Source organism: Echinops telfairi, unplaced genomic scaffold (assembly GCF_000313985.2).
Source record: "Echinops telfairi isolate 266 unplaced genomic scaffold, ASM31398v2 ScPeMD7_7468;HRSCAF=8506_0, whole genome shotgun sequence".
NCBI classification, from domain to species: domain Eukaryota; kingdom Metazoa; phylum Chordata; class Mammalia; order Afrosoricida; family Tenrecidae; genus Echinops; species Echinops telfairi.
Genome location: NW_022111369.1, coordinates 47,399,220 through 47,411,674, shown reverse-complemented (window position 1 = coordinate 47,411,674; position 12,455 = coordinate 47,399,220). Strand labels below are relative to the sequence as shown.

Sequence of the window (12,455 nt, the reverse complement as noted above, 5' to 3'; positions counted from 1 at the left end):
GTTTTTTTTTTTCCTTTTTTCTCTTCTTTTAAATTTTGTATGTCAGTGGCTTTTTTGTTTGTTAGCTTGTCGATGCTGCTGCCGTCATCGCCATGTTTTATGTGCCACTTTGGTGCTGTGCTGTCAAAGCCATCCCCAATTTTATGCACATATTAATATATCTGCACGTCCACCTAGATAAGAGAGGCTGGACCAAAAAAAATGTGAGAAGAAAATAAAGGGACCAACGGTCCCGGAGGGACATGAGAATGTGGGAGGTAGGAGAAGGGAGGAGGTGTTGGCCAACCCAGGGACAAGGGAACAACGAGTGGTTCAAAACTAATGGCAAGGAGGGCATGGGAGGCCTGGTAGGGAGTGACCAAGGGCAAGGTAACTGAGAGGAATTACTGAAACCAGAATGAAGGCTGAACATGGTAGTGGGACAGGAGGAAAGCGTAAGGAAATAGAGAAAAGGAGTAGGAGGCAAAGGGCATAAAAAAAAGCCTAAATACAGACATGTACATATGTAAATATATTTAAGATTATGGGGGAAATGGACCTAGGTGCATATATTTATAGGTTTAGTAGTAGGGTGGCAGGTGGACATTGGGCATCCTCATGCGCATTCCCTTAATACACCAGCAACTTGCTCAGCTAAACGGTCATTTCATGATACCCACCTTCCCGACATGATCGCTGAAGACAGACGTGTGCATAAGCAAATGTGATGAAGAAAGCTGATGGTGCCAGGCTATCAAAAGATATAGCGTCTGGGGACTTAAAGGCTTGAAAGTAAACAAGGGGCCATCTAGCCCAGAAGCAACAAAGCCCACATGGAAGTAGCACAACATGTGTGATCATGAAGGGCCGAATGGACCAGGTTTGAAGCACCAAAGTGGGGGAGGGGGCAGAAGCATATCATCGTGAATGAGGGTAGAGCGTAATGGAGACCCAATGCCCATCTGTAGACAACTGGACATACCTTGCAGAGGGGTAGTGGGGAAGAGATGAGTCACTCAGGGTTCAGTATAGCAATAATGAAACTCACAACCTTGCTCTAGTTCTTAAACGCTTCCTCCCCTCAACTGTCATGATCCCAATTCTACCTTGCAAACCTGGTTACACCAGAGGATGCGCAGCGGTACAGATGGGAACTGGAAACACAGGGAATCTAGGACATATGAACCCCTCAGGACCAGCAGTGGCAGTGGCGATACCGGGAGGGAAGGGGGAGTAGAAAGGGGGAATAGATCACAAGGATCTACAAGGATCTACATCTCTGGGGGATGGGCAGTGGAAGGGTGGGGGACGGGAGACGCTGGGCAGTGTAAGATAAGGTAAAATAATTTGTGGATTATTAAGGATTCATGAGGGAGGGGGGAGCGGGGAGGGAGGGGGAGGGAAAAGGAAAGTGAGGAGCTGATTCCAGGAACCCAAGCGGAAAGTGAATTTTGAGAATGATGAGGGCAACAAATGTATAAGTGTGCTTTACACAATTGATGTATGTATGGATTGTGATAAGAGTTGTATGAGCCACAATAAAAAGATTTAACAAAAAAAAAATGTGCTGAAAAACTCAGCTTATACTCGAGTATATACGGTATCTTCTTTTCACCTAGTATTTACTTTCCAGTGCAGCATTATCTTTGCCTCTTTTTCTTCGAAGACAGTGTCAGCATAATTTTCAACTTTCTTTTGTATTACCATCCAGAATGACTTTTTCAGAGCAATGACTAAGGTCCACAGCCTATCAGAGTGCATACATGTATTTGTTGCCAAATTTTCTTTGGCTACATAAAGTCAATCACGCCTCAGAGGCACGATCATAGATAGGGTGGTTGAGTCCACATCCTGGAGTTCTATTACCTGAGTTTTAATACCAGTTACTACTTATTTGACCTGGGTTGTTTGTTTCACTTTTTCCAACTAGAAAATGAGGACAGTAATTGTGCCGACTTTTCATAGGATTGCTATGAGAAATAACTGATACAATTCATGTGCTAGTAAGCACAATATGTAGCCCCTATTAATCACATGTTTATTTCAAAGCAAAGGAATGGTCCCCAAACCAGGTTGGTACAGTAGCTAAGCAAAGGAGTCAACCTGCCTGGATGAGTGTCACAACTCTGAAATTTAATAGCCAAGTGACCTTGGAGGATATGCTTAATCTCTATGGGCTTCATTCGCCTCATCTCTAAAGTGGAGAACGTAATAGTACCTCCACCTCATTGCACTGTTAAACCCAATTGCTAGCAAGTCAACAAAAGTCACAGTAACCTGTGTGTCAAAGAACTGTGCTCCACATGGCTTTTTTAATGACTGATTTTATGGAAGCAGATCAACGGGTGTTTCTTCCAAGGTGCCTGTGTGGACTCAAAATAACCAGACATGTGAACTATTTGCACCACGCAGGGATTCCACTGCTTATTATGATGACCACACAAGGTAATATATGTAACCTTTTCAGAACAGTGCCAAGCACAAAGCCAATGCTCAATAAATACTAGCTAAGATCACATCTTATTTTAAATTACCCTCAATCCATCTGTGGCAGGCTGCAACCTGCCTACGAGGTATCACTACTTCCCCTTCCTTACTGCATAAACAAAATCTTAATGCTCGACTAAGTACACACCACCTACCCCCAAGAGACAATATTCTCTGTCCTGTTCTGCAACTAAGTGTGGTCACATTAGTAAGATATAAACAGTGTTTGGCAGGGCTTCTGCCAAGACTATTTAAAAGGAAGAGGCTTTGATTGGCCAGCTCCAGCATCAATCACGATTATACCATGACCTTGAGGATGACAAACACAGGTTGTGGAAGATGGAACAAAGAGAGAAGAGCAGGCTGCGTGTCTCAGAGTGGCCACATCATCCCTGAACTGCTTGCCTCGGGATGTCTTCTATTTGAGAGCCTCCACTTTGGAATATTTAAAGCAACATTTAAATCTGTTATTCACATTGAATCCAATTAGTCAGTGAACCGTTACTCTTCTTATTTAATCTGAGGGTTTGCTCAGTTATAATTGTTATTATTTCTCCTGAAATGTAATGAATCTGTGTTTTTCTCTTTTCACAGGTAATTTATGAAAACTACCGTAATAGGCACTTGATGCTATTTCATGAATTGTCACACAGTATATTTATTTGAGATGAAGATGCTGACTTATTTTAGACAGGATCAGTGACAGTAGCATGTCCAATATAGAGACTGACAAGTAACATTTTGGTGCTGAAAATATATCATTTCTGATTACTGAAAAAACTAAGGTAAAGAACTCTTATCTATGTTAGTATAACCCTAACTACCAGTAACAACTAAGTTCTATGCTATGGTCTATATGTTGGTTCTGAGGCAAACAAAGATCTGGTTGTGAGTTTTGGCCCTTGAAGCAACTTCTGAAGTATGTAAGCAAAAGACCAAAAATATACAATACATCCAAGAATTTTTTTTCTATCTCTATCAAAAATTTAATCACGTATAAACAGGGACATGTGAACATATCTCAGGGTTGTTTTGAGGCTAAATATCACACTTGAAGCAACTATGGGCTTGACTTAAAGTTGTATTTCTTAAATACAAAATTTGGTGGTTCATAACATGTAGGCAAAAGGAATTCAACATATTAATTCAACATAATCAAGCAGAGTAAACACTATGCCCGTGGTATTTTACAAGGTACTTTGCACATTTGAAGAAAAAGGTGTTTGATGTCGGACAGATACATGACATCAAGTATAGACCAACCTTAAGTACAATTTAAATGTCACTTGGTGATAAGGATGGTGGAAGTATTACCACGGAAACACCAAAATCAATAAGGGATACAGCCATCAGAAACAATGAAAAGGTGGGGTCCCAAGTAAACTACAGCCAGACAGAATTTAGCACATGCTAAACACACTTTTCTTCCACCTCAAATACATGTGAAAGCTGCACACATGACTAAGAAATATTAAAAAGTAACAGCTTTGAATTAAGGTGTTGAAGACAATTAAATATATCATGGACTATCAAAAGAATGAAAAAATCTACATGGGAAAAAGTACAGCTAGAATGCTCCTCAGAAGCAAGGATGGCAAGACTTCGTCTCAGAGCTTTGGACATGTAGTCAGGAGGCAAAACCACCACCACGTTGGCTGACAAAGCAGAGGGCCTCAATGAGATGGACGGGCACAGTGGCTCAAACTCATCAGCAACTGTGTGGTGACGCAGGGCCTGGCCTGTTTTGTTCTGTTAGATATAGTCAATAGCACCTAACCACCGCCACTGCCACCCCGACACTGGTATTACTCACCGAAGGGACTGTGGCGGCAATTGGGATCATCAACACAGACATTCCACGGACAAAGTATGTAACATACTTCTGAAAACGAGTCATTCCATTTTTTGGCAGAGCAAAAATCTGAAGAGTAAATATATATACACAAGTATTAAAATGTTATTTAGATATACAAATTGACTTTTCACACTGTAACTTTGTAAACACTTAAAGCCAAAACGTAAGTTTTATAATTTTTGAAGCCATTATTTTTTAATTTAGTCTATTAAGACTAAACTCTTTGAATAGAAGTACCATGTAAGAATCGTTACCCTTGTTTGCTGGCACTGGTATAGAGAAAGCACTCAATAGTTCTCTCAAAGGTTTGTGATCTGGCTAAATGGAATAAAGAGAGGAGCCAAAGCTAGGAAACAGTTCTGATTTATGAATTACTTATTCAACAGGAAGCATAGGGTAATGATTAAAAGCCAAACTAGGTTCACATGGAAGCTGTGCATTTAATTGCTATGTGACACTGGACAAGTTACTTAACCTTTCTCTGCCTCACTTTCTCTACCATAAAGTAGTAAGAGAATTAGGGACAATAGTACTTACATCACAGGTACAATATTGAGAGTTAATTCATATTAACTGCTTATATCCATGCCTGCCACATACTACATGTTCACTAAGAAGCAGCTTCCATGCTCAACCAGTGGATGGTAGAATAAGCAGAGGAAAGACAAGAGAACTGATAACCAGTCCTACCTTTAACCATTAGTTCACTGTGACTTCACGCCTGTCCTTCCTTCTAACAAAATCCAGAGAACCAACCACATTCCCAGACCTTTACTACACACACTTAGGAAATGCATTTAGCTTATGCATGGATTCCAGCTCTGAGAAACTTTCTCCCAAGACCTTTGAGTCCATCACTTTCCTTTTTCTCATCCCAAAATTAAAAGGTGTACTCGCTTTCCAAAACAGAAACAGTGGCCCTAAAGTCAGTGAAATTGCAACTAGGGTAGACCATTTCTTCAGTTTATTTTCTTTCAAAGAGTCTGTGTGGTACTGTTCTTGAGTTCAGCAACATAAGATAAGGGTAAGACATGCCTAAGGGGTCATAATTTACACACATGCGTTCTTCCTTCTCCATTTTACAGTAAAGTTCAACGATCTAAGGTCATCTAGCTTAAAAACAAAAAACAAGTTCAATGTACAGAATGTGTTCACTGCCTACAAATTCATACTTTAAACACACACAAAACGCCACTCTACTGTATGAACAAAATGTTGACCTAGCATTTTGTCATTGAAGAAGTAAATTACAAAATTATACATTTTAAAATCATATAATTTAAAGCTGAAAGAAAACCTTGGAAATGTTCTGAAGTTGCTTTTATATAATAGTTAAGAAAGTTCTGACACTCAAGAGGTTTGGGGGCTGGCCTAAGGTAGACAAGACACCTTAAAAGAGACTGATTTGGGACCAGAAACCATGAGGACTCAATTATAACTCAGAGTTAACTCCAATGCTAACACACTGATGTTTAATATCACGACAATAACAAAAATCCCAATATTTTAAACCACTAACCTCCACTATTAATAAATTGGTGACACCAACAGATATGGGCAGAATCCAAGTGGAATCCAATGCAGTGAGGTCAGGAAACCAGAGAATCCCACCAGTAGCTAACTGCTCCTGAACAGAAAATCCTGCTGAAATAGTGTTATAAGCACAACAACAGATTTCTTAAAAACAGCAGATATAGCTAAGGCCCCAGAAAGACCAAACTCACTACCATCGACCTGACTGATTAATAGCGACCCTGTAGGGCAGAATAGAACTGGCCCTGTGAGTTTCAGAGACTGTAAAGCCCCGTCTCTCCTGGCAGAGTAGCTGATAGTTTTGAACTGCTGATCCTGAGGTTAGCAGCCCAACTCTTAACCACTACAACATCAGGGCTCCCATGAGGCACAGGTTTTGATAAGTCTGATAAGGAGTTCTTCACCTAAAGATTAGCATTGGTTTTATTTAGGTAATTCATTCCCCAATATAAGTATTGCTTCTTGCATACAGCAAAAGCACTGATTGTCTAAAGATAAGTGGCAGCACTCGATTCTAACTACAAATACTTATTTACCCACAAGCTGCTTTCTTTCAAGTCTACTTTGATTACTTTTTGGTAGACATGCTTTTAAATACAAGTACCAAATGACTGCTTTAATTTATTCCATTTCTGAATTAATATTTACATTTATTACCAGTGAAACTTTTCTCGTCTCAATTTTATAAATGAAAAAAAAAGTGGCTTGGAAACAAAATTATGAAACGATACATGAATTCCATTAATTACTTTTCTATTATTAAAATTAATTTTAATAATTTCAATTAATTTTATTATATTATGTTTAGTCCCAGGTGGCAGTACTGACTGTCTTTCCTAGATTCATCTGTCTTGCTAAGCACAGCCTGTTTCTAGATTTTAAGTCCTATATCTTTGTAAAGAAGATGGTAAAAGCATTCTAATAATGAAAAGCATAATTTTTTTTTGGGGGGGGGGCCTGAGGAAAACAAACATTAATGACAATTGCCTTCTGAGTGTGTTGCTCCGATGCTAAAATTTCGCAGGGCAACAGAGATGCAGATCCACATGGGAAGCTGAATCCAGACCAGCAGAGTAGCTTTAAAAGGGTGGCAGTTATCCCGGACATAGAGCTCTGCAACAAGTCTCCGCATGTTCCTGAGATACGTGAGCCTGGATGGAGGGAAGGGGGAAAAAAGGGAAAGGAAAACACATCATTTGAGTACTAAGAATGTGTCATCCCTATGGTACACGCTTGCTGTGATGTGGTTTTCTGGCTACATGATTTGTGTATGGTTTTATATGGTCAGTTGTCAAAACAAATTGTCAGGCGCATCCAAAGTGGAAAATTCTCCAGCAATGTACAAAACATCCCAAGACCCAGTCAAATGGCAAATTTCATCCCTTGTCATCTTCGGTCAATTAGACTTTAACAATACACATTTCACTATGGACATGGCCTGACCATGATTTATCAGAGAAATATTAAAAGTGAAAATACATTTTACTCAAATCCCTACATTCTAACCAAACTTGATTAATTGATGCCTAAACACACCATTTCTAAGCTATAAGAGCTTCAAAAAGTTCATGCAAAAATTCCATTATCTGAAGCATAACAATGAATCTGCAAAATAGCTTACAAAATTGATGAACCTAAAGGATATTACGCGGAGGGAAATTAGTCAAACACACCAGGACAAATATTGTACGACACCCCTACTATAAAAGCGAGTAACAGATTTTCCCAGTAAAAGGAAAGTGAGAAAAACAGAAAAGACACATGGAAGCAATTAGTCTAATGGACCATGCAAACGTAAGTCTCCACAACCCTGAAACTGCAACTAGATGGTGCCCCCGTCTAGTTGGGGCAATACCAACTACTCCGAAAAGTACATCAGAAGGCCTTGAACAGAGTGGGAAAACGTGGAACAGAAGTCAAAATCATTAGAGATCAAATTCACTGGTTGAAGACTGGTGGAACCCCCAAGATTATGGTCCTTCCCCTTCAGGTCTGGGAGAGAGTTCACCTCCTCGTTAGAATAATCAACCATTTAAAATCAAAAGGGGAACATTTGCCCAAGCACAAAGTTCAGAGTTAGGGAAGAAAGAGACTAGGAGAAACAGGGAGGAAGTAGGCTAAGTGATGGTACACACAAGAAATTGAAGAAAGTGTATGAATTGTCGAATGTAAAACTATGATATGCTCTGTAAAGCCTTGATTTAATTCACAAGAAAGTTAAGTCAATTGTATTATTCTTTAATTCCATTTGCCCACAAACTTTTCAGAACCCATTTGTGGGGTTTTTTTTGGGTTTTTTTAGAACCCATTTGTATATGCTATTGTATCCCACTTGCTATTAGCTTGTCAAATTCATCTCTGATCTATCAACTCTCTCACAAATATTTTAGATTCTATTTGCTACGCGTTGCCATCAAGTTGAGTCCAGGTCACAGTAACCCACGGTAGGACTGCCCCTGTGGGTTTCCGAGACTGTTTATGGAGTAGAAAGTTCCCAGCTCAAAGCGCTAGTCAGAAACTCACAGTATGGCAAGCACCCTTGACTGAGGGCTTTCTAAGAACCCAAGGGGGCAATGCACAGGGTAACCGTGAAGGATGTCCACATGCCTTGATCACTGAGCCCACATCTTCCACTTCCTCAGACTTGTGGGCTATTACTTGCTGCATGGTGACCATCATATTGAAAGGCAGGCACAGCACCTTCCTCCTCCTTGAGGACCCTAAGGACTTTCCTTCCATGGCTTAGCTCCTCGCAGGGCATGTTTGAGACAGCACTTAATTAACTGCCCTCCTATCTGATTACAGGGCTTTCTGATGAGTTGGACTCACACAAGTACACGCAAGCAGTCATTCTAATCCTCGATTCTCCAGTTCTTTGCTCTAAATCTAGTACATGAAAGTATCATGTTACAGAAACGTATTAAAATATGAAAGAGTAAATACTTGTTTACCAAGATCACAAAATGCCCAAACTTATAGTTAACATCATCACTTAATAAATGCACTCAAGGTGGTAAATGCATTGAATATGCTTACCTGGCAACCCTTTTGGACCATCCCAACTGATTTGCACGAACTGCAATTTCTTGGTTAAGATGCCTGGCAATATTTTTTATTTCTGGCTGCAAATTTTCCACCTATCTGAAGAAAAGTAGAATGTGTGATGAGTACAAAAAAATATTTTCATTCATAACTACTCAGTTTCTTTTATTTTATATTCACTCAACTCATTTAAAAGGGTGTTTTTGTATTTAAAGATAATTTTATTGGGGGCTCTTACAGCTCTTATGACAACCCATACATCAATTGTATCAAGCATATTTGTACATATGTTGCCATCATCACTTTCTAAACATTTTATCTTCTATTTGAGCCCTAGGTATCAAGTACTCTTTTTTCCCTCCCTCCCCCCCGTGACCCCTTGATCACGGGGTATTGTTTGCATATCTTACACTGACTGCTGTCTCCCTTCACCCAGGTTTCTGTTGTTCATGGCCCCCTGGAGGAGAGGGGGTTATGCGTCAATCATTGCAATGTTGCCCCTTCTTCCCTTCACCTCTGCCCTGACCCTCCTGGTATCGCTACTTCCATTTCTGTTCCTGAGGGGTTTATGTGACCTGGATTATGTATGTCGTGATCTCTTACCTGTACCAGTGTACATACTCCAGTTTAGCCAGAACCGAAAGGCAGGACTGGGGTCATGATAGTGGGGTGTGAGGAAGCCTCAAAGAACCAGAGGAATATTGTGTTTCATCAGTGCTATACTGCACCCTGGTTGACTCCTCCCTTCCTTGTGACCTAAAAGGGTGTCTGTAGAAGTTTTACATGTAAAAGTATGTGAATTTGCTTAAGATAGCTCCAGTCCCAACAAAATCCAAATCCAACTTGTACACTTAGCTTTGTGCACCTAAGCAAGTTAGTTAACCTCTAAAACCTGTCTCCCAAATTAGTTCTTATGACATGCCCTAACTCAATTCTTGACCTCATGAAGAAATCACTGAAGAGAGCGTTCTATAGGAAATGTTGAAGAAACCAGATGGTGCCCAGCTTAAGAATAGTGGCTCTTCAAGGTTCATCTAAATCAGTCAACCAAGTTACGCATCAACTAAGTCCACATGGAAGAAGCCTGTGTGATCCAAGGATTGTAAATAATAAAATCCAAATTAGAGAGTACAGTATTATGCTTTAAATTCTCAAGACCTGAATTGCAGAAGGCTATGGATACAGTGGAAGCCCCAATTCCATTTGTAGGTACCAACCCTCTAACCATAGTCCAGGGATGTAAACAGTACTTTAATTTCCATTGCAGCAGATGTAGTTAGGTCAAACTGTAATATTTTATCCTACGTCTCCCCTGTGACCCACTTTAAAGTTGATTTTTAATATTTTCTGCTCTTTTTTTCCACTGAGGCTTTTCGCTTTTTGTCTAGTCATTGTTATTGGTTTTTGTTCTTTGCTTCCTGTTTTGTTTTGCATGATTTTCTGTGTATGAAATCCAGGATAAGCAAATCTGTAGGGAAAGTAATTACCTAGATTACCTGGATAATTACCTGGATTAATAATTACTTAGGGCAGCAGTTCTCAACCTGTGGGTCTCCTAAAACCATTGGAAAAAACACAGATTTCCAAGTAAATGAAGAATTAGTCACTTATTATTAACCTTCACTGCGTGGAGAGGGCAGCAGTGGTTCGGTGATAGAATTCTCCGATGTGGGAGCCCACTTCAATCAACACCCAGCTATGCATTCAAAGCACAAGCCCCCATCTCCATGTAGGAGACTGCTAGCAGGCTGAGTGAGCTAGGAGGCCCTGGGTGGAGCAGTTAAGTGCTCAGCTCTTAGCCTAAAGGTTCAAATCCACCCAAAGGTGCTCAGAAGACAGGCCTTCTGAGATCTGCTTCTGAAAGGAACAGTCTTGAAAACTGTACACGGCGGGCGGGCCCCACAGGTTGGCTTCCCCTCTACAGCTGAAAACGCCATGATCCAGAGCTTCTGAAAAACTTCAGGCAGCCTGATAATCTACCAGTGGTAAGCAACTCTACAGGATCCTAGGGGCAGCTCAATGGCCGCTGACAAAGACAAACTTTACTATCGCCACACACACAAAATTAATAAAAATGGTCTCTTTCGAGGATCTGTGTTTATATTTCCATAAAGTAGGTCCTAGGCTTAGTACTTGTGATCCTTTGTTTTGTTCCTAGTTTCCTTTCCCCGGTGATAACAATCCTAAAACAGGCGAGCCTCTATCTCTGAAGCCTCATACTTCATTTTCAAAGCCCTTTAATCCAAATTCTCACTTCTGGTAGAACACTGTGACTATCAATGCGAGAACTGCTCTGTAGACAAAAAGGAGGAAGCGACTGAGTAGCCAGGCAGCCTTGCCAGTGATGGCCAAGCCGAGATGAGGGCCCAAGTTAGCAAATGGCTAACATTGCAGTTGTCTTCTAGGAAGCAACAAGAGTTGGGAATGAAAGAGGGTGCAGACGCACAGGCTTTTAAAAAGGTAATTTTTATAGGTCTGCAAATTCAGCAGCCGCTTGCGTTCTGACCGCAAACCCAGCAGGACTGATGAAATGACAGGTGTCTGTGTCGCCAAGCGTGCGGGTTACATTTTACGGTGTTCTCAGGAGAGACCAGTCCCTGGAGAAGAACACCATGTCTGGTACAGCAAGAGGTCAGAGAAAAACGGTAGGGCCCTCGACTAGACTGGCTACAACAACGGGCTCAAGCATAACAGGGCCGGACAGTGTTCCGTTCGCTGAGTCCGAAACGACTCGACCGGAACCTCAAGACAAATCGAGGTCAAGAACACTGCGCGGGGGAGGAGTGTCCTGGAAACGCAGGCCCAGGAAGCGCGCGCGCGCGCGCGCGGCGACCCTCACCTTGGCTAAGATGTAGTGCTGGTAGGCGGCCAGGGGCAGCGTGACGGCGCCGCGCACGGCCACGGTCGTGAGAAGGATGCTGGCCCACCAGGGCAGGCCCGTGGCGGCGTGCGCCGTCAGGAGCAGCTCCTCCGCGCCTCGTACCGGGGGCGACGCAGCCAGGGCCTCGTACCAGCCGCCGACGCCGCCCGGACCACCCGCCGAGACGGAAGCCACTGCCCGCACTGGGACAGGGAGGCGCTCTGAGCCGCCCGCGGGCGGAGGCGCCAGCGGCGAGCCGTGGGTCCCGGGCCGCAGGACAGACAGCGGCGGCAGCCGCCGCCGCCCCAGCCGGCACAGCATGTTGGAGCCAGGACGGAAGCCAGTAATTTGGGCCTCAGTGACGAGCGGAGCACACCTCCCCTCTAAGGTGCCCCCGCGCATGCGCCAACGCGCCAGGGCGTATCGTGCGCACGCGCTCGTCTGCCCAGAACTACATTTGACCTTCTTTAAACCGGTGACTTCTTCCGTCGCACTGTAAATGACGCAGGGTATACGGAAATCCCGCCTTTCACACGCGGCAGTGGGCTGGCGTGCATGAGCGGGGCAGAAATTGCTGATCCCCGGGGAAGCCCTAGAACCCTGGGCGGGGCGGGAAGTTCCCTTCGCAGCTGCAGCATCTGTCAAGTTCCTCTTCAGTGTGTCCTTTTCTCTTCTAAATTGTTTTTCTTCCAAAGGAGT

At 42.4% G+C, this 12,455-nt stretch overlaps 1 protein-coding gene across 3 annotated transcripts in view; it reads right to left on the bottom strand.

The window, feature by feature from the left end:
- Positions 1-12,109, bottom strand: part of LOC101663195 (cytochrome c oxidase assembly protein COX18, mitochondrial) — a 15,121-nt gene extending 3,012 nt beyond the window's left edge. The window contains exons 1-5 of one of the 3 annotated variants that reach the window (XM_004703192.2): positions 11,736-12,109; positions 8,891-8,991; positions 6,842-7,005; positions 5,841-5,965; positions 4,280-4,387 (exon numbers count right to left, since the gene is read on the bottom strand). In XM_004703192.2, the coding sequence (XP_004703249.1) occupies positions 4,280-4,387; positions 5,841-5,965; positions 6,842-7,005; positions 8,891-8,991; positions 11,736-12,077 (840 nt within the window). In that variant the 5' untranslated portion in view covers positions 12,078-12,109. The remainder of the gene's footprint in view (positions 1-4,279; positions 4,388-5,840; positions 5,966-6,841; positions 7,006-8,890; positions 8,992-11,735) is intronic. The other 2 variants (XM_004703193.2, XM_045284297.1) reach the window with 2 other exon arrangements.
- Between the last annotated feature and the right edge of the window lie 346 nt (positions 12,110-12,455).